A 19,080-nucleotide genomic window follows, 5' to 3' on the forward strand; every position below is an offset into this window, starting at 1 on the left:
ATCTAAAATCACTGCTTATGTGTTGCTGCTGACTCACAATGCCACTACCATCTTTTTCCTCCCCCCTCACCCATTCTGGCTTCTGCTTTTCTTATTTATCTCTCTTTTCCTTCCCTTTCCTGTCTCAGGGTATAGCTGAGTAGTTTCCCCTTTTTTTCTCAACCCGGTTTTGTTCCTGGAGTTATCTTTTCTCTAGTCAGAGCACAGAGGGAGGCTGCATCCCAGACAGGTTTCCTCAGAGCCAGGACACAGGAGGAGAATCAAGGGAGCTTTTGTGACTGCAGAGGTGAAGGTTGGTGATACAGAATGGCTGATATTAACAGGGAATTAAAGTGTATTTCACAGCTCTGTGGGTGTTAGATTTGGTGTCTGTGTGGTCAGACAGAACACAGGGATCTCACATGCTGGGAGGTGGAGAAGGAAGAGTGAGCTGCTCATAAAGCAGAGGCAACAGCTCATGAGGACACTTCTGCATTCTCAGTGTTGACGTCCTTGGTTTCAGCACCACTGCCACACTGCTCCGAGAGCCTCAGGGGCTGCTTGGTTGGGTTTTGGTGTTTTTTTCCAGACAGGACAACGCTGCTCACCCATTCCCCTCACTGCTGGCATGCTGGAAGAGGATAATGATGAGATCTGCTGGAATAACCTGGAGAACTTCCGTGTGAAGCTGATCTCGGTGATCGAGCCGTCGCGGATCACGCCGTACCTGCGGCAGTGCAAAGTGCTCAGCCCTGACGATGAGGAGCAGGTGCTCAACGACCCCAGCCTGGTCATGCGCAAGCGGAAGGCAGGTGGGAGCACTTCCAATCCTCCTGGGGACTTTCCAGGCCATTGGTTTGGGATTGTCTGGGGACTCGGACACTGGAAGGGCTGCCCAGGGAGGTGCTGGTGTCACCCACCCTGGAGGTGTTTAAACAAAGCCTGGATGTGGCACTTGGTGCCATGGTCTGGTTGCCAAGGGGGTTCAGTCATAGACTTCATGTTCCCAGAGGTCTTTTCCAACCTAATTTATTCTGTGAGTGGATCCCAGGGACTTTGGTATGTGGAGGAAGTGAAGCCATTTTTTCTTATGTTAAAGACAGGTGAAGAGAGAAATAACTGAATAGAATATCCTGTTGATTTTAGGTGTTCTCCTGGACATTCTTCAGCGAACTGGACACAAGGGCTTTGAGGCATTTATGGAGAGTCTTGAGCTTTATTATCCCCAGCTGTATAAGAAAATAACTGGCAAAGAGCCCAGCAGGGTTTTCTCCATGATTATAGGTAATGTTTGTGTTCCCAACAACAGCTTTTCCTTTGGCGCTGCTGAGCAGAGTCAGGAGCATTCCCTGCCTTGTTCCATGTGTGCTTTGGAAGGGTTCTGGGAAGAACAGCCCTGGTGTCATGGGCTGGACTGGGGAGGGGGAGGAGGAAGCAGGAGGTTGAATTCTTCCCTCTGCCTGTTGTGTGGTGCAGGAAGGCACAGAGCAGAGAGGCACAGCGGGGATAATTTGCCCACACACCGTCAGGGTTGGCTGCAGTGACGTGCAGGGGAAGCCGAGCTCTGTGTGTGCCTTGGCAGCAGCCAGGAGAGCAGAGAGTGACCCTGTCCCCCACGCAGACACGGCTGGCGAGTCTGGCCTGAGCCAGGTGCTGATGAACGAGATCGTGAAGCTGCAGGGTGCGGTGCAGGAGGAGCGGCGCAAGGCGCAGGAGCTGGCGGGGTGGCTGCACTCCAAGGAGGACACGCTCAGGGAGATGTGGGTCAGGGACAGCCTGCTCCGCAAGCACCAGGAGCGCGCCCAGAGGATGAAGGAGGAGAGGGACAGCCTGAGCAAGGAGCTGCGCAAGTGCAAGGACGAGAACTACAGCCTGGCCCTGAGCTACGCCAAGCAGAGCGAGGAGAAGAGCGCGGCCCTCATGAAGAACAGGGACCTGCTGCTAGAGGTCAGGCACAGCTCCTCCAGCTTCCCTCTCTCACCTGGGCTGAGCACCTTCTGTTTGCCAAGGATGCTCCAGTCTAGCACGAAGCACTGAGCATCTTTTCTTTGTGGTCCCCAGCTCAGCCCTGTAGGCGTGAATTTTACAAATTTTACAAGTTCTGTGAATGATGACCAGTCTTGCCCTCACTCAAGGCTGCTCTCACAAAGGCAGCACAGGAACATGTACCTGTTAGCACACAGGACTCTGGCTCCAGGGCACAAAACTTTGAGGAAAACAGCTGTGGAGAAACTTGCTCTGTATTCAGCTGGGGAACAGAGAACTGGTTTTGCAGGCCAGAGCTCTCTCCTTTCTCCTGCTGAGCTCTGAACCTTCTCGTAGATCGATCAGCTGAAGCACAGCCTCATGAAGGCTGAGGATGACTGCAAGCTGGAGAGGAAGCACACCATGAAGCTGAAACACGCCATAGAGCAGCGCCCCAGCCACGAGGTGGTGTGGGAGATCCAGCAGGAGAAGGAGCTGCTCTTGGCCAAGAACCAGGAACTGGAAAACACTCTCCAGGTTGGTGGGGTGGTTGAGTATCGACTCAAGGGATTATTTGTAGCAGCCAGGGTGAAGATTGTGGGGATCAGCTGTTGCCCAAGAGCCCCGAGAGGAGAGAACTGATATGGAGTTAGATGGTGGCCCTGTCTCACTTCTGCCTTTGTCCTGCAGGTTGCCAGGGAGCAGAACTTGGAGAAGAGCCTCTCCAAGGAAACTCTGGAGAATGACTGCAGCCAGACCGTGGAAGAGCGCCGGGAGCTGGTGAACACCATTTACAGCCTGCGCAAGGAGCTGCGCCGGGCCAAGGTGCTCCAGGACAAAGTAGGTGCTGCTGCTCCCGTCCCTGCTGGGGCTCTGGATCACACAGGCAGGTGAAGCCCCTGCAGTGTCCTGCCTGTGGAGCAGAGCAGCTGCTCAGGAGCAATCCCTGCTGCTCCTGCTATAGTACCTGTAGTTCAGCACTCCGTGTGGGGCAGCTGACAGCTCAGACACCCATGGAGCTCTGGCCAGAGCAATCTGTGGCACAGAGCAGGAGTGGGGACAGTCTGGCTCAGGCTCTCCCCACAGGCAGGTGCTTTTGACCTTGTCTCAGCAGTTTGCAGAGGAAAAAGAGGTGCTGGAGCTACAGTGCACATCTCTGAGGAAGGACTCCCAGATGTACAAAAAGCGGATTGAGGCTGTCCTGCAGCAGATGGAGGAAGTGGCTTCGGAGAGAGACCAGGTGATAAAATATCCCTCACTGCTTTTTGGGCAGAAACGCCAGCCTGTGTGTGCAGTTGTGTGACTGCCCCATGTGCCCCTGCACAGGCTCTCCTGACCCGGGAGCAGTTCCACATGCAGTACTGCAAGAACCTGGTGGAGAGAGACGCCTACCGCAAGCAGATCCGCGAGCTGGGCGAGAGATGTGACGAGATGCAGCTGCAGCTCTTCCAGAAGGAGAGCCAGCTCCTGGCCACGGAGGCCAAGCTGAAAAGGCTGCAGCTGGAGCTGCCCACTCTGGTATAGCTCTCCTCCCCTGGATGCATTGGGAAGCTGAGGATGGGGTCAGGCTGTGGCTGTTCCCAGGCCTTGTGCCTGAGCAGCTCCAGCTCATCAGGCAGTGAATACTTCCCTGAGCCACCACCAAAATTAATTAAAACCATTGCCATGCAAATGCTGAGCTTAGAAAATGAAAGATGTGATGGTCCCTATCACCCCACCCTGGTTTTAGGCATGGAAAAGCTGGACAGATACAAGCTCAGGCCACCTGTGTTTGTGTTTGGAGCATTTCCAAATGTTTGGAGCATTTTGGTGTTGAGGGGTTCCTCAACCACCAAAGAGTAGCTCTATTTAGAGACTAGCTGTGAACCATTTGGATGAAATGGGGAGCTACGTTTTCTGGAGCTAAATTAGATATATTTTAATTAATAGGTCATTGTGTGTACTTTCTTGAGTGTCCAGACAGGAGTGTAGGAGTTGTGTGTTTTGTGGAGCTCTAAGTCTCCTCCTTGCTCATGAGGAACAATCAATCTATACTGGTTTTGTTTCAGACCTCTGACCTGGATGACTCCTCCTCCAGAGATTCCCAGGAAGTGAGTAGGGGTCCTTGTTTACCTTTCCCTTTCCTCTGGGATGGTTTCATGTTCCTCACCTGTGCTCAGCTCCCCAAGTATCAGCAGTTTTCAATGGCTCAGGCTCATTTCAGTCCATAGGCAGCAAGACAGTGACAGAACCTCCCTGTGTCCTGAAGTTCTAAGTGTAGGACACAGTTATGGCATTAGTCAGCAAGATTTGTTGAGTCTAAGCAAATCAAGGGAATTTAATTATTTTTTAATTGCTTTTAATTGGTTCTCTTGTGTGAGAACAGGCAAAAATAAGTCTTACCCTGGAGCCACCTGTAGTAAAGAGTTTCACTTAGTTCATAACTTCAGTGAGGGAGTGAATGTCACATTGTCTGGAGGCCAAAAGTATAAATGAGGCCAAAGGGAGATGGATCTATTCATGGAGGAGAAATCCATGAGCAAATCTGTAACTCCTGGCTGTCTGCTGTTTTCTGGCACCAACAGGGAGAGAGAGGTTGGTTCTAGCATGTCCTGGGTTTTATATTCCTTTATCTAGGGACAGTTCTGATGTTCTTGCTCTGTTTTCTGCCCCACAGCTTGTTCTTCACAGTCATCTGGATGAAGATACACAGACAGATAAAAGTAAGGGGAAAACATTGAGTAGAGCTCTGGAGAAGATGGTCCATTCTGTTTTGCTCTCCTGGAAGATCTAAATGATCTTTTCATTCATTGAGATGGGAGAATTTTCACTAAAACTAAACAGCACTGATCCAAAAAGGCTTTTATTATTATTCTACCTTGCTCAGTTCAAAAATATCTATTGTAACACTTGGTCACTACAGGAGTTTCACCAAAATAGGGTCTGGTGTGAAGTGCCATGATATTCACAACTTGGGGAGCAGGGACAAATGATGGATAAAATAATGATTAACACATTTCTCATGGTGGCCTCAGAGGAGCTACTTGGCAAAGGTTTGTTTTGCTCCTGCTGAAGCTGGAAGTGGAAAGCTCTGTCTCTTCCTGAGGGAGGTGGGAACCCCACCATCCTGGGGAAGATTCAGGGCTCAGTTAAAATGAGAAGTGACTTGTGATTGATGACAGGATGGAGCTCTGAGTGCTTTGGGCTTGGTTTCAGTTCTGCTGGGGACTCTGTGCAGTTACATCACAGCTCTTCAGTTGGAAGAACTACTGGAGGGAGAAGTTACTTTGCAATGGCAACTCTGACTGAAGCTGTGATTTTTTATCTTTCAGAAGATTGCCTGGAAGTACAAAACCAGGAACTCAGCCCTCAAGAGAGCCATCTCCCCCCAAAATCACCAAGTGTAAGAGAATCTTTGTGGGCTCTCCTTTTCTATGACTGGGGTTTGTGATCTTTAATATTCTCCTTAATGATGGATTTACCAGCTTGGAGAAGCATGTTAGCAGCTCCTGCTTTTCCAAACTCTGAGCACTTTGTGCAGATCCACCTTCCAAAAAGGGCAAGCTCTGAACAGCAAAACATTTACAGTGGACATTTCTCCATCTGTGTATAAAAACTTATAATTAGTTTCTGCCCTTCATCTCTGGGTGGGGATGTTTTCCAGTGTAATTACTGTAGAATTACTGTTGCTGTAGAAAACAGACTCCCAGAATTACACATGTTGGAGGAATAAATGTAGTAAAACTGTGTGAAACAGCAGCATTACCACCCTGCACACACAGTAAAGAACCTGCTGGTACTTGACTCTGCAGATGCAGGAAGCAACCTGGTGTTAACACTGATCTGATCAAAAATAAATTCGTATGTTTTTAGGGTTTGGTGTTTTTTTTTTTTTTTTTTTTTTTTTCCTTTTCAAGGAGTGTGGCTTGGCCAACGAGGAACTGGCAGAAAAGGAGAGGAGGAGGATGAAGGACTGCTTTGAGCGTTACCGAAGGTCTGGGCTGCAGTAAGCAGGGCTGACCTGGAAATATCCATTATTTGTATTTGTATATCCATGATTTGTATATCCATGTATTTGTATTTGTATTTCCCCTTTCCTGCCCCCAAGCTTGATCCATGAAGGGTTTAAAATGAGCCACAAAGGGGACTGATACATAGTAACAGCATGAAATACGGCTTGTTTGCAGAAAACACCTTCTGAAAGTTGTATATCTGGTGTTGCTTGCAGAAAAAGAGCAATGAGAAGGGCGCCCAAGGACCGGCACCATGAGGCGGACTGGGAGAACACCTCTGGCAGCGACAACACCGACACCGAGGGCTCCTGAGAGCGGGACAACACCAAAATCCCTTGGAAAGGGACACCAGGGACACCAGAGGCTCCTCAGGAGCCAATCTCTGAGGGAAACACCAACTTCTACAGGGTGCCTGTGCCTCTCCATTTCATTCACAACGGACTGTTTGGATTCTAAAACCATCCAAACACCCATTTATGAAAAGCGCTGCAGTGACACTATTGTATGGCTCTGACGGCCTCTCGGTCAATAAACAGGTTTAAATGCCAGCGTGTGACACAGGGCCGGGCTGAGCTGGTTAATTACAGGTTAATTAATGAAGGGCATTGCCCGACACCGCCATGGCGGCATTGCCCGCACCCAACATGGCCGCCGCTGCCTCAGGGCGCGCTAAGGGCGCATGCGCGGTGCCATGCAGCGTGCGCTGAGGGCGCTGCTCCGGGAGCCGCCGCCATGGCGGCCCCGCCGCCCCCTGCCCGGCCTGAGGGGCCCGGCCCGCTCCGCCCCGGGGCTTCTCTGCGGGCCTGCCCGCCCGCTCTGCACCGGCCAGGGACAGCGCTGGAGCCCGGCCCGCCCGCTCTGCACCGGCCAGGGACAGCGCTGGGGCCCGGCCCGCCCGCTCTGCACCGGCCAGGGGCCGCCGCCATCCACGCACTATCGCCTGGTGTACACCTGCAAGGTGGGCGTGCGCGCTCTGCGGGCACCGTCGCTGGGGTTCATGGTGTAGCTGTTTTCTTAGTTTTAAACTTGCAAAGACTAATTCAGAGTGGAAGAGCCCTCTGGAGGTTTCAAGTTCATGCTCATTGTGTTTGGGGTCTTGTGAGTGTCTCTGAAGGTGGAGATCCCACAGCCTCCATGGATCCTCCTCATTAGCCACAGAAAGCAGTGAAACCTCTCTCAGCCTTTGTGTCTCGGGCTGAACTCACGACATCCTAACATGATGGAGCCGACTTGGGATAGTTAGAGATGAGGGAGGGAAGACTCTTTTAATGTCAAAACTATTTTTGTCTTAAAAGCCCCAGGAGCTGCAGTTACCCTGCTCATAAAACCCACTTTGTTTTTCAGGTGTGCCAGACCCGTTCAGCCAAATCCATCTCTAAGGCTGCCTACCACCAAGGGGTGGTGATCGTGACCTGTCCTGGCTGTGGGAACCACCACATCATCGCCGACAACCTGGGCTGGTTCTCCGACCTGGAGGGAAAGAGGTGAGTGTGCCACCAGCATCCTCCTCTCACCCTGCTCCCACCTGCAGCTTCCTGAAATGATGCCTTGTTTTGGTGATTTTTATCCAGTGTGGTTCATACTAAAAACAAAGTTTCATCCAATTCATCAAAACACACAGACTCTGTTTTCAGTCATTATAATTTGACTGTTGCTGTCTAGGATCCAAATAAATTGGTGTGAAGCTGCAGTAGAAACTTCACGGGGATCCTTAGTGGTGCCAGCGGGTGATTTGCTGTTCCCCTCAGGCTTTATCACTTCACTGCTGCCTTTCCTTGGATGTTTCAAGTGTGTAGATTGGTCTGTGGAGTTCCAGTGATTTCTAAATTCCCAAGATAACTTTAAAAGCTTCTGTTTAGCTGTAATTGCTAAATCATTGATCCCAGTGGATGAGAGCAGTCCCAGAAGGTTTGGGTGGTTTTCTGTGGATAATTTTGGGTGGTTTTCCCAGTGGTGTGATTCCCTGCACGGTGTCAGTGCTGAGGGCAGAGTGCAGTGTGCCTTTGCCGTGGTGTCACTGCTGGTTCTCAACTCCCTGTGCAGGAATATCGAGGAGATCCTGGCAGCCAGAGGGGAGCAGGTGAGACGTGTGGCTGGGGAGGAGGCGCTGGAGCTGCTGCTGGAGAGCCCTGCAGAGCCCCAGGGGCAGCTGGCACAGGGGGACAAGGAGGAAGCCCCCCCAGGTCCTGGCAGCAAGGGACACACCTGACATGTGAGATGGTGGCCTGTTGGACAGACCTGCCACGTGGGATTTGGGACATTCTGCTTGGACTCTTCACCTTCATTCCCTGAGTTCAGCTGTTTCTAAAATAAACTCGGGCGTTGGGTTTTCTCTGTGGTGTGTCTTTGCCTTGTGTAGTTTCACCTTTGATGTCTTTAGAGGTGTGTTGGTGTCTTTCCTGGTACTTGTTCTGCTGATTTCAGGCAATTTTCAGTACCCCACCAATGTCCCTTGCCTGGCTTTGTTCCTTGCTCAGAAATTCTCTAGATGTGTTTGACCTAGCGAGGTGCAGCTGGAGCTGGAGGTTTTAGGGATGCTCAGGTGTGGCAAATCAGGAGAGGGGACAATTGATACCACCTGAGGAGATGGGTCCCAGACTTCTAAAGCCAAAATAACCCTGCAGGAGGGTCAGACCACCTGCTCTTAATGCAGTCAAACACTGCTTTTATCTGTTCTTTTGACCCCCTCCAGAGTTTTGTTTCTGTGCCACTCATGTCAGGACTGAAAGTTTTGTATTTTGATCCCACTCGAGCTCCAGCACGGGGGTTTTACCACTCCTTGTTGGTGAGGGGGAGTGTGGGTGTGAAGGCAAAATTACTAGTGGTGGAGAAGAAGAGGACCCAGAAAGTTGTCTTGGCAGATATTGAGGGGCTTATTAGTGCTGCTGCAGTAGGTTAAGATTAGTTAGAAATTTAAAAAGAAATAAATGACAGATGTGGGAGTTTGTCAGCATGCAGCTCTGGGGTAGTGGTGGATCAGGCACTGAGATGATGATGCTGTGCTTTGTTAGGGTTTGTTCCCTCTGCACAGTTCCCACCTGCTTTCTTAGGGTTTTGAGCTTGCAATCAAAAACTAATTCACTTTGGAAGAGGCTTCTGGAGGATTCCAGTTCAATCTGCTTGTCAGAGGAGGATATTCAGGATCTTGAATCACAACCTCTGTGGATTCCCCTCATCACTGAGGCACAGAAAGCAGTAAAACCTCTCTCACCTTTGTGTCTGAGGCTGAGCAAGCCCAGTTCTCTCAGCCAGGCATCCCCAGCTGCTTGTGGTGCTTCATCAGCCACAGATTCAGTGAGGGCATTGCAGGCATTAATAAATTCCCTTCATTTGGAGTGTTCATAACAATTTTATTTGTGTTGCATTGTAAGTGTTGGGTCAGAGCACCAGGAAAGTTGTCATGTCCTGTGGGAGTGTCAGTGCAGAGTGATGAAACAGGGCCAGGAACTTCATCAGGCAGCTCGTGTGTGCTCAGATGTGTGAGCTGCAGCTCTCCCTGGCACAGCTGCTGGAGTGACCCAGGACTGACAAACAGGAATTTGCATTCTGAGCACTGCTGTGTTCTCCCCCTGAGCTGGGCTGCTGGCACCTATTAGCACTGCTGGAAAAGTGTTTGTTTTATTACCTTTAATCTGAAAATCAGCATTCTGCTTCCATGGTGCTGATGCCTTTGATGGGGTGGAACAGAGCAGCTGTTGCAGGATCTGTGTTGCCTTGGAAACAACTCATTTACAATCTGCCTTTTTAATACTGTTTTCCTTACCTTTCTTACCTGTTACTAGGTCCCAGGAAGGTGGTGCAAATTTTTGCTATGTTTTAGTAAAAAATGTAGTAAAGTGTAGCAAAACCTGTGTTGGCTGCTCCTAGATTTTCGTGTTTCCTTGTGCCAGTGCCCTTTGTCACCTGGTGCTCTTTGGGGTAGGACAGAGACAGAAGCCTCTGAGCATGGTGGGTGGCAGTTCTTGCTGCTTCTCTGAACATTCAGGTTAACATAAGGGGAGGGAATTTGCACATAATACAAAAAGATTTGCTGCTAAGAGATTGCAGCTACAAACCAGAAATTTTTGCTCCCTTTTGAAGATGTTTTTTCTGAAAAATGTTGTGCCATGGGGCAGTGGGTTTGCTCTGGAAAGGGGACACAGGTAAGCACATGGGCTTGCTGTAGCCAAAGGTAGGGAGTGAGGAGAAGCAGCTTTTCTCCTCAGTGCCTTTCTCCATCAGCCCTGTCCTGTGAGTCCCTCTGGTGCTTGTGTACAGCTGGGTAGGAGAGGGCAGGATCTCGTGTTTCTGCTGCATTTTTAGGGTTCTTCATGAAGAGGATGCTCACACTGCACAGCTGCAGCAGCAGCAGCGCTCACGGCCGGCAGTCCCGCGGCTCTCCAGCGGATGTCACCATCAGAGAGCTCTTCCCGGTGTGGGAGAGAGGAGGATTCACACAGCAGGAGCTCAGAAGGAGCCTGTGCTGCTCAGGATGGACAGACAGGAGGTGACACCATCACTCTGTCCCAGAGATCACCTGCTCCCGGCAGCCTGAGCCTCTGCACACCTGAGGGCACAGTTCTGGCCCCAGGTCACACTCAGAGCTGCTGTGCCCAGGCACCCAGAGGTGTGAGAACACCTGATGGGAACAAGCTGGTGGCTCTTTATTAATCTTTGCTCAGGGCTGGCAGTGGCCAGCACACATGAGCCAGGCACGGGAAGCCCAGCTGTGACTTGGCTTTATCCTCACAGGGCCCAGGATCCAAACTGCTGCTCCCAGGCTGCCTTCCAGCCTGCTGTGCTGGAATGGGCTGGTGCTGCTGCTTTGTGTCTGCTCCAGGGCTGTGCCCAGCACTCCCTGCCCCTGTCCCCTGGCTCTGGGGGACAGCCCAGCTTTGGGCCAGGCGCCGGGGCGGCACCCAGACCGGGCAGGGCCTGAAAGGAGCAGCTCAGCCTCTCCTCAGCCTTTTCCAGTGGCCTTTTCTCTGCCATGCAGGGCTGCTCTGTCTGCCCTGTCGTCCTGGAAACTTCTGGGCAGGGAATTCTCAGGGCTTTGTGCCTTCCCTCCACAGCCACATCCATGCTGGCAGAACTGAGATGGTGGTGTTGCCATGAGCCCCATGTGCTCACAGAGTAAAGTGATAAGGAGGTAGGTGCACAACACTTTCCTTAGCACATGTGCTGGTGTCTGTTTCCAGAGACCCCCCCCCCCACCCTTATTCCAAAGGGCCAGGATTAGCCCTGCTCTGAGCCAGGAAATAATGGAAATGAGTATTTGCACTGAAGCTTAGACACAAATATTTATTAAGCACAATTCCCCCCACCCCTTCCCCTTGAGCTGTATTCATTTCTAATATATTAATCCATTTGGCAGATTATTTTTTAGAAAAAAAAACAAGTACCTGTGGGTTGGAAATTCCCCATTAAAATGACATTAGCAAATGCACATGTAAAAAATAAATAAGCTCATACATTCAAGTATATGGCAAATAATACCTCAATAATACCTCTGAAAGCTTAATGGTCAGGTTCCAGTTCACCACATGGCTGAGAGCTGCACAGGCCTGAGCCTGCAGCTGGTCAGGTCATCATCAATGTTTTTCTCTTTTACAAATGCCAGCCTGGCTGGTAGGTAGGGATGGGCAGCTCCTCCTCTCCCCTCTCCAGAGCTCTGCCAGGCCCAGCCTTGGCCCAGCAGCAGGTGAGTGCTCCCAGGTAGCAGGTGAATGCAGCTACCACTCCACATGGTCAGTGCAGGCAGGGTAAATGCCCCATGAGCAGCATCACTGGTCTAAAAATACTTCCCTGCTGGCTGGGAATGTTTCCATCAAATGCATTTCCAGTCCAAAGTGCTGATTTGGTCTCTGCAGGAGCGGCGCTGCTTCGGCTCAACGCTGGAGCTGCTCAAGTCCAGCACAGTCTCTGGTCAAGCACAGGGAAAACACTGCAGCTCCTCGAGTCACGGCCCTGCTCCCCTCCTCCAGCATTTCCAGCTGGTCCAAAAGGGGAAGGAATGGCAGTAAATGTGAGTTCCCAGCCAGCCCCCCAGACTGGGGCTCTCCTGAGGCTCCAGGGGCTGCAGACAGGTGGGCAGAACAAGAGAGCCTCACTGGGAGCACCTCAGTGCTGGTTTGGGGAGAAACACGAGGAGGGAAGGGCCATTGGCCTGAGCTGCTGCTGGACACAGAAAAAAGGAGGGGTGAGCCATGAAAGCTTTGCTGGCTGTTTAAGCAGGGCCCTGTCACACACAGGTTCTGTCTTGGGTGCCCTCACATTGGCTCAGTGGCACCAGGAGCTCTCCCTGATTGCTGTGGGCTGAACACTTGGGCAGAGACCTCTTTCTTCCCTCTGCCCAGGAACAGCCCCTGCCATGGGGCTGCAGAGGGCTCCAGAGGTAACAAATCCCACTAAAGCTTACAGTCAGACAGGCTTTTCCCCAGCTCAGGAGGTCCTGCAGGGCTGCAGCTGGAAGCAGAGAAGGTCCAGGGCTCTCCAGAGAGTCCTCAGCAAACCTAAAATACACTCAGGTGTGTGGGACCACGATGCAGCTGGGGTGGATAAGGTTTAAAGGACTTGGGTTCTTTTTCTCTTGTAGAAGGAACAAAGCTGAACAAGATGTTCCAGAGAAGAATCCAGAACCATTTGTGTCAGGGAAGACAGGACGACTTCAAAATGGAAAAGGTGTTCTTCCCTTTCCCTGTTTAAATAAAAGTGTTGTGGAAATAAAAGAAATCAAGGATGGAGTTAGCTACCCCTTGTGGGCTCCTCCAAGTTCCTGGGGTTTTAGGTGATCAGCAAGGGGCTGCTAAAGTCTTCCAGGGGCTGTGCCCAGAGTTACAGTGGCCGAGTGTCCTAAAAAAAACTCCCTTATTTAAAAACTGTCCCCATCCATTGGGCTCTCCCATAGGAACACGATGGAGGTGCAAGACTGGGAGCACAGGAGCACTCGGGCTTCAAACCACCTACTCTGTTCTTTTTAAAAAACAAAACAAAGCTGAAACAACCCCCCCAGCCCAAAGCCCGGTTCTTAGCTGGAACCAGGCCTCTGCTGCTCCTCCTCGGCCTCCTCCTGGGCTGAGGCCAAATCCACACGCTGCTCGTCCATGCGCTTGGCCTGCACACGCTGGATGAGGCTGAAGAAGTCTTCATCGGGCATGGTGGGGCCGCGGGGGATGGAGTCTGGGGGGGCACAGCGCTGGTCATCGATGCGGGAGGACTGCAGGGACACAGGGGCTCAGCGTTAGCACAGGGCGGGGACAAGGGGCTGGAGCAGGGGTGCCGGAGCCCCCCAGCCCTGTGCCCGTACCTGACACTTCATGAGCATGTTGAAGAACTCGTCCCCGGGCTCCTGGGCGTCCCCCTCCACGCGCAGGTGGCCCAGGTTGTTGTGGGTGATCCTCAGGCCGGGCAGGTTGCCCACGTTGGCACGTTGGTCATCCAGGCGCCTGCTCTGCGAGCTGGCAATGAGGTCGAAGAACTCCTCTGTCTGTGGGGATGCCATCAGGGCGGACTGTGCTGGGGGAGAGGAACACAGGGCAGGGTCACCGCTCTGCCTGCCCTGCCTGAGCTGCAGAGCCCAAATCCCCTCCCCAAACTCCTCTCCAACCCACACGAACCCAGCAGGCAGCAGCGGGGCAATCAGTGCCTTGATAAAGCAGAACCTCACACACCCACCTTGCACGGCTGGCTCCCTTGTGGGGCTCCCTGCCTGGGCTTGGCCAGCTCCTGGAGGCCACCAAAGGAGATCCAGTGCCCCCGGGCTGACCCACAGCCTGCAGGTGATCCCTGCACTGCCACTTCCACTCTGGCTTCCACCTGGACCACGAGGCACAGGCAGAGCTGGCAATGGCAGGGGAGCACAGAGTTCCTGGTGGCCCCTGTGGCTGTGACAGGCACCCACACAGTCCCAACAGCTGGGATTAATTGCAAACAGGCCATCAGCAAAGCTGCCTGGCTGAGCCTCTCACCTGGCAGCACCTTCCCAGACCCCCAGAAATCTGAGCTGTTTGCCCAAGGAGAGGCACTGCCGAGCTGAGTCTGGCTGTCACGGGCTGCAGGACCTGCCTCAGCACCAGCAAAAACTCCTGGGCTCTGCTGCTTCTCATCCCACGGAACAGAGCCTGGGCTGTGCTGGTGCTGGGGGTCCCAGTCCAGAACCAGTCCATTCATCTATCCACCACTGACCCTTTGGAAAGAGCCCGTGGGCTCCTGCAGCTGCTGGGTAGGGAGAGGCTCCCAAACAACAAACCAGCAAGGCAAAACTCAGAAATCCAGCCCAAGTGGGGTTACACTCCCTGAGCACAAAGCACTGGAGCAGAGCTCTGAGCCTCCCAACACGAAGTCCTTAGAGCCCCAGCTCATGGAGCTGCAGAAACACAAGAAAATCTCAGTGCTGACGCAGGGATGAGTTTCCTCCCCTTCAGCTCACAAAGAATCCTCAAAAATAACACGTCCAAAAGGCTCAGAGCCCAAAAGAGCCGAACAGAATGTGGGGCCGCTCGTGCATTCTTTATAAAGCTCCACATTTTCAACCCCATCTCCTAAATTACACAGCTGTTACAGCCAAATGCACTTGTGTGTCAGAAATGCATCTCTTGACAAAACAATGCTCATTTCCACCTTATTTTTAGACAATAAATACCCTCTCACCTCAGAGCCAACCTGCCTTCCTACCACAGCCTGACCTCAGCTTCAGCCCCTGCCCCGGCACTCGCTGCTTGTGCTGCAGTGTCAGGGGGCTCCTCTCCTATTTGCACTTCATATTCATTTGGCAACTGATGATGAACAAATCCATCAGGTTAAATAACTGGTTTGAGCCCTCTGTGCTGGTGATTAAGCATGTGAGGGTGATCTGTGCATTTTACAGCTTGGGTTAAACAAAGGCCCTGAACACTGAAAAAGCCACGGAACCCAAGTGCAAACACAGCCCTGCCTTTCCTGCCCAATTTGTCAGGCGCCTTCCTCAATTTATCCCTGTCCTTCCTAGGGCTGTTTGCCTGAGCAGTTCCCACTGTTTATCCATCCTCCTGGCTCCTCTGTCCTCACACAGCACCTATCACCACCGTATCCAAGAACAGTACAAAATCCAGAAGTTTTTCCTCCATGGCAACGCTATTACAAAAACTGGCAATATTTTAACTTGCCTGAGAAAGCCTGATCTGGCCCCTGCACGTCCCAGACCCCAGTTTGTCACAAAGCTCCCTCAGCAATGACCATCATCATCTTCCTCCTGGAGGTACTGGAAGTGGCACAAGTCCTGTGCCAACCTCCTTGCTCAGAATCCAAGATCTAAAGACCCACACTGAAAAAAAATCCAAGTGCATTCTGCATTTCTCTCGCTAATTTACTCCCCAAACCTTAGCTCACATTCTCCAGCCTTTCCCTCAGCAACCATTTACATAAGAATGTTTTTTCCTTCCTTAAATAATGACTGAGATTGCCAAGGAACTGCTAAAAGTTCAGAGAGCTGAGTGAAAACATCCCGGGATGCAGGGCAAACCACAGCAGCCGGGCACGCCGCGGGAGCAGCGCCACTGCCACAGGAGCGGGGATTTTGGGGATTTGGGGTTTGGGTGCTCACACAGCCGCTCCCCCAGCGCAGGGACCCGCGGGGCCGCTCCCTCCGCAGCCTCGGCCGGGCACTCCTCCAGCGGGCAGCGCTGATCATCCATCCGGTTGCTCTGGAACTTGCTCAACAGGTCAAAGAAGCATTCCTCGTCCGAAGGGGTCCGGTTGATTTTCTGGCAAGAGAGAGGAGAGTCAGAGTCAGAGCACGCTGAACAAATCCCTGAGTCTCAGCAACAGCCGTGCCCTCTCCTGCTCCGTGCCAGGCTGGCTCCTGGCTGTGCCCTGTGCCAAGCCCCGCAGTCTGGAGCCTGCCGGGGTCTCTGCTCCTTGGTCCCTCTGATCCCAGAGGCTCCAGGCACTGCCACAGCCCAAACCCGTGCATGGATGAGCCTCGTGCAGCCGCTGTCACTGCAGAGCAGCCACAGGAACCTGGGGGCTCAATGGGAAAGGGGAAAGGAGACTGAATTTACCCTGGCACTGCTCCAGGGGAGCTCCTGGGCTGGGTTCAGAGCAGGATTCTCAGAGCAGAACCGTGCAGCCACCCTGGCTGAAATGCTGCCCTGTGCCCAGGGCTCAGCCCAAGCTCAGGGATTGCTTTTTCCACCAGCTAAATCCAACCTTTCCAGGCCACTGCCCCTCACACCCCAACACTTCCCTCGGTGCCTGTTTCCTCAGCACAGCACTTGTAGCAGTCACCCAGCTGAAAATGCCACAAAATTACAGATTTTCAGGACAACAGCTCTTGCACAAGAGCCCCAAATGAGCACCTTGCACTAGACAGGGATATATTTAAGTTGTGCTGCAGGAGGCTGGTGTTGGAGGCAGCCTCTCCAAGCCACTTCCAGCAGGGAGAGGGGCTGTGTGTCCTGATCTGGAGCAGACAGAGCAGCAGGAACCACAGATCCTTCCAAGGAGTCACTTGGAATGGGAAATAAAACTAGCCAGTGATAAGAGGGGCATCTGCCAGGCTTGGGGATATTCCCTACACACCGAGCCGGTCCCACCAGTTGCTGGGAAAAAAGCCACAACAGAAAGCAACCAAAACCTCTTAGAACTGGGTCTATCTGAGCTATTTTCTAGCCAGAGGTCAATCAGAGGCACTGGGTCCCTCCTGAGGGGCTGCACATTCCACCAGAGAGATGCAGAGGGCACAGCCAGGCTTTCCATCAGAGCAGGGGATTCCCTGGGCTGCTGCTGAAGCAAAGTCCCTCTCCCAGCTCTGCTGGTGGCCTGGGAGCCTCCCAATCCCACCACAAACAATGCTGCTCCCACCAGAGCTCCTCCCCATGGCAGGGGCAGGCAAAGCCCTTCAGGGGAGCTCTGCACTGGGGAGAGGCTTGTGCCGACAGGGTTAAAGCCACAAGTTGGATTGGGTAGATGAAGGAAAACAATTTTCCTGTATGCTAAGCGAAGCAGATGAGATGCACTCAGCTTCTATTTAGGGCAGCGTCAAAATTAGCAGCAGGCCAGAGAGGAACATTGGCAATGTGGGAGCTGATCAGGGAGGGGAAAAACCCCTCTCACCTCCTGCCTGCCACGTGCTGATCCACTAATGCAGCCCCACGGACCCTCTGAGCCACCAACAGCTGCACCTCAGAAATCAAAGCTGGCTGGGGCTTGAACCGAGGGTGAACTTCATCTCTCACAGCTCGGCTGTGCTGGGTTGTGTGACCCAAATTTCAGGGTAGAGGAGGAAACCGGTTCATTCACACCGAGCCTCCCTCCCGCTGTTCCACGACTGCATGGAGTAAAGCAGAGCAGCCCTGAGCCAGGGGGAGCTCCAGCTTGCAGGAGCAGCCTGGCAGGGCATGGCAGAGCCCCCAGCTCAGAGCTGCCCCCCACAGATCCCCCACAGCCCCTCCTGCAGAGACCCTGCAGTTTGGGGATCCTGCCCCAATGCCCCTGGCAGAGCAAAGGATGCTCTGAATGAGCAGCAAGAGCAGGCAGGGCACGGAGGTGTGGGGCAGGGCTGGCTGTGCGCCTGGCACCGAGGGGCACCAGGTCAGTGCCCATGGGCCATGTCAGTGCTGGCAGGGCTGTGCCAGCCCGTGGGCAGCCCCGGGGCACCAGGCTCCCTGCAGCCAAACCCTGCCCCAGGCCTGAACCTCTCTAATTAAAATGCCCAAATGTGACACGGCAGGGAGCTCTGAGTTCCCTCCCTGCCAGGCTGCTCCAGCCCCGAGGCAGGAGCTGGGAGGGCAGATGGAGCTGTGATCCCACCCTGGGGCTCTCCATCTGCTCCGAGCCCAGGGCTGGGCACAGCCAGGGTCAGGAGGCCCTCGTGGGGCTGAGCAATGCCCTGCCACAGCACAGACACACAGCCACATCCCCAAATGCTCCTGGGCACCAGCCTCAGTGTCCAGCCCCAAAATCACTTCTCACCTCATGGCCGGTGTCCCTGTCTGGCCTCATCCCCCATCCTCTGCCTCCAGCGCTGCAACTGCCCAAATTCTGCCAGCTGTCACCTTCCTGTGGCAGCCAGACACTGTCACAAGGAGTGACAGAGGGACCCGGGGCTGCTGGCTCTGCAGAGATCACCCCAGGGCAGATCTGGCCGCAAACACGCTCGTCCTTGGCACGGGCACAGAGACACTCCCAGCTCTGCCCACACAGGGACAAGGACAAGTGTGGAACCCCTGCTCCTGCTCCCTGACCTCGGGCAGGACAGGGATGGCACCATCCCAGGCAGGTTGGGGTCCCACTCATGGGGGTCAGAGCTCTGTTCACATTTTCTGAGAGTGGAGGGGAGCAGGGCTCCCTCTCCTCACACAGGTCTCTGGAAGGCATCCAGGCTTTTGCACACATTCCCTTGCTGGAGGAGCAGGCTGTTTAACCTGCCTGGGTGGATTCAGGATGTGTAAAACCACAGCCGAGGTGTTGGAAAGGCAGCAAAAAGCAGCTGCAGAGTGTGACAGGATCCTGCTCTGCCACTGTCCCCTCTCCCACCAGCTTCCTCAGGAGCCCCAAGCCAAGGTCATTACACCCCGTGGAGAAGCACAAATACACACATTTTCCTTTCTGATAAACTCTCACACCACATAACACCAGTCACAGTTTTGGGATGAGAGGGTCCTGGGCTGCCCAGCTCTGCCCCAGAGGTGCAGGACATGGAGCAGCATCTCCTGTGGACATCCCTCAGTCTGACCACTCCAGATGTGCAGCTCCAAGGCTGGAGCGATCCCAGGCGAGGCAAAACAAAGTCAGATCTGACTCCTGAGCCTCACCCCCCTTGGCCATTTTCACTGGGATTCAGGAAAGCCATCAAACAAAGGCAGAAAGCCTCATTGCAAGAACTAAACCACCTCCCAGCTCCCAACACCTGAAGGCACAGCCCACAAATGCCCTGCAGGGCTCCCACCTTGGACCCGCTGCGCACCCAGGACCCCGCAGAGAACAATTCCCACTGCCAATCCTGGGACCAGCACCCTGTCCCAATCTCTCTGTGGCATCTGAGCCCCCCAGCCAGCCCCAGCTGTGCCCAACCACACCAACATCTGCTGCAGAGATCCCTCACCCCAACGCTCTGGTGGTGGCAGCTTCTCCCACAGCTTCCTGCTGCCCCCACAGCAGCTCGGGATGCTGCTCAGCCCCACCAAAG

General features: G+C 53.3%; 3 protein-coding genes across 10 annotated transcripts in view; 2 read left to right on the forward strand and 1 right to left on the reverse strand.

Moving 5' to 3' along the window:
- Window positions 1–121: 121 nt before the first annotated feature.
- On the forward strand, window positions 122–6,479 carry CARD9 (caspase recruitment domain family member 9). 2 transcript variants are annotated; one of them, XM_063175071.1, is made up of 13 exons: window positions 122–292; window positions 569–791; window positions 1,126–1,263; window positions 1,601–1,926; window positions 2,302–2,481; window positions 2,635–2,784; window positions 3,059–3,184; window positions 3,271–3,462; window positions 3,993–4,034; window positions 4,601–4,646; window positions 5,256–5,326; window positions 5,841–5,917; window positions 6,152–6,479. In XM_063175071.1, the coding sequence occupies exons 2-13, from the start codon at window positions 608–610 to the stop codon at window positions 6,246–6,248; spliced, it is 1,629 nt and encodes a 542-aa protein (XP_063031141.1). In that variant the 5' UTR covers window positions 122–292; window positions 569–607; the 3' UTR covers window positions 6,249–6,479. The 2 variants fall into 2 exon arrangements, with proteins under 2 accessions (XP_063031141.1, XP_063031142.1); XM_063175072.1 differs by having other exon boundaries at window positions 122–791.
- Window positions 6,480–6,615: 136 nt separating this feature from the next.
- DNLZ (DNL-type zinc finger) lies at window positions 6,616–8,268 on the forward strand. The gene is made up of 3 exons (XM_063174990.1): window positions 6,616–6,894; window positions 7,281–7,420; window positions 7,980–8,268. The coding sequence occupies exons 1-3, from the start codon at window positions 6,616–6,618 to the stop codon at window positions 8,143–8,145; spliced, it is 585 nt and encodes a 194-aa protein (XP_063031060.1). The 3' UTR covers window positions 8,146–8,268.
- A 2,928-nt stretch (window positions 8,269–11,196) lies between these two features.
- Window positions 11,197–19,080, reverse strand: part of GPSM1 (G protein signaling modulator 1) — a 65,387-nt gene continuing 57,503 nt past the window's right edge. For 6 of the 7 annotated variants that reach the window (XM_063174984.1, XM_063174982.1, XM_063174986.1 and 3 more), the window contains 3 exons: window positions 15,496–15,655; window positions 13,222–13,430; window positions 11,197–13,131 (listed from right to left, as the gene is read on the reverse strand). In XM_063174984.1, the coding sequence (XP_063031054.1) occupies window positions 12,943–13,131; window positions 13,222–13,430; window positions 15,496–15,655 (558 nt within the window). In that variant the 3' untranslated portion in view covers window positions 11,197–12,942. Of the gene's footprint in view, window positions 13,132–13,221; window positions 13,431–15,495; window positions 15,656–17,864; window positions 18,565–19,080 lie in introns of those variants that run through there. The other variant, XM_063174985.1, reaches the window with a different exon arrangement.

Source organism: Melospiza melodia, chromosome 22, assembly GCF_035770615.1.
Source record: "Melospiza melodia melodia isolate bMelMel2 chromosome 22, bMelMel2.pri, whole genome shotgun sequence".
NCBI classification, from domain to species: Eukaryota; Metazoa; Chordata; class Aves; order Passeriformes; family Passerellidae; genus Melospiza; species Melospiza melodia.

Bases quoted from the DNA above. Each gene is read 5' to 3' on its own strand.
- CARD9 (XM_063175072.1), top strand. From the start codon at position 608: ATGCTGGAAGAGGATAATGATGAGATCTGCTGGAATAACCTGGAGAAC. The intron at 1,264-1,600 runs GTAATGTTTGTG...TCCCCCACGCAG, and splicing joins GGTTTTCTCCATGATTATAG to ACACGGCTGGCGAGTCTGGC. The intron at 5,327-5,840 runs GTAAGAGAATCT...TTCCTTTTCAAG, and splicing joins TCCCCCCAAAATCACCAAGT to GAGTGTGGCTTGGCCAACGA.
- DNLZ (XM_063174990.1), top strand. From the start codon at position 6,616: ATGCGCGGTGCCATGCAGCGTGCGCTGAGGGCGCTGCTCCGGGAGCCG. The intron at 6,895-7,280 runs GTGGGCGTGCGC...TTTGTTTTTCAG, and splicing joins GCCTGGTGTACACCTGCAAG to GTGTGCCAGACCCGTTCAGC. The intron at 7,421-7,979 runs GTGAGTGTGCCA...CTCCCTGTGCAG, and splicing joins TCCGACCTGGAGGGAAAGAG to GAATATCGAGGAGATCCTGG.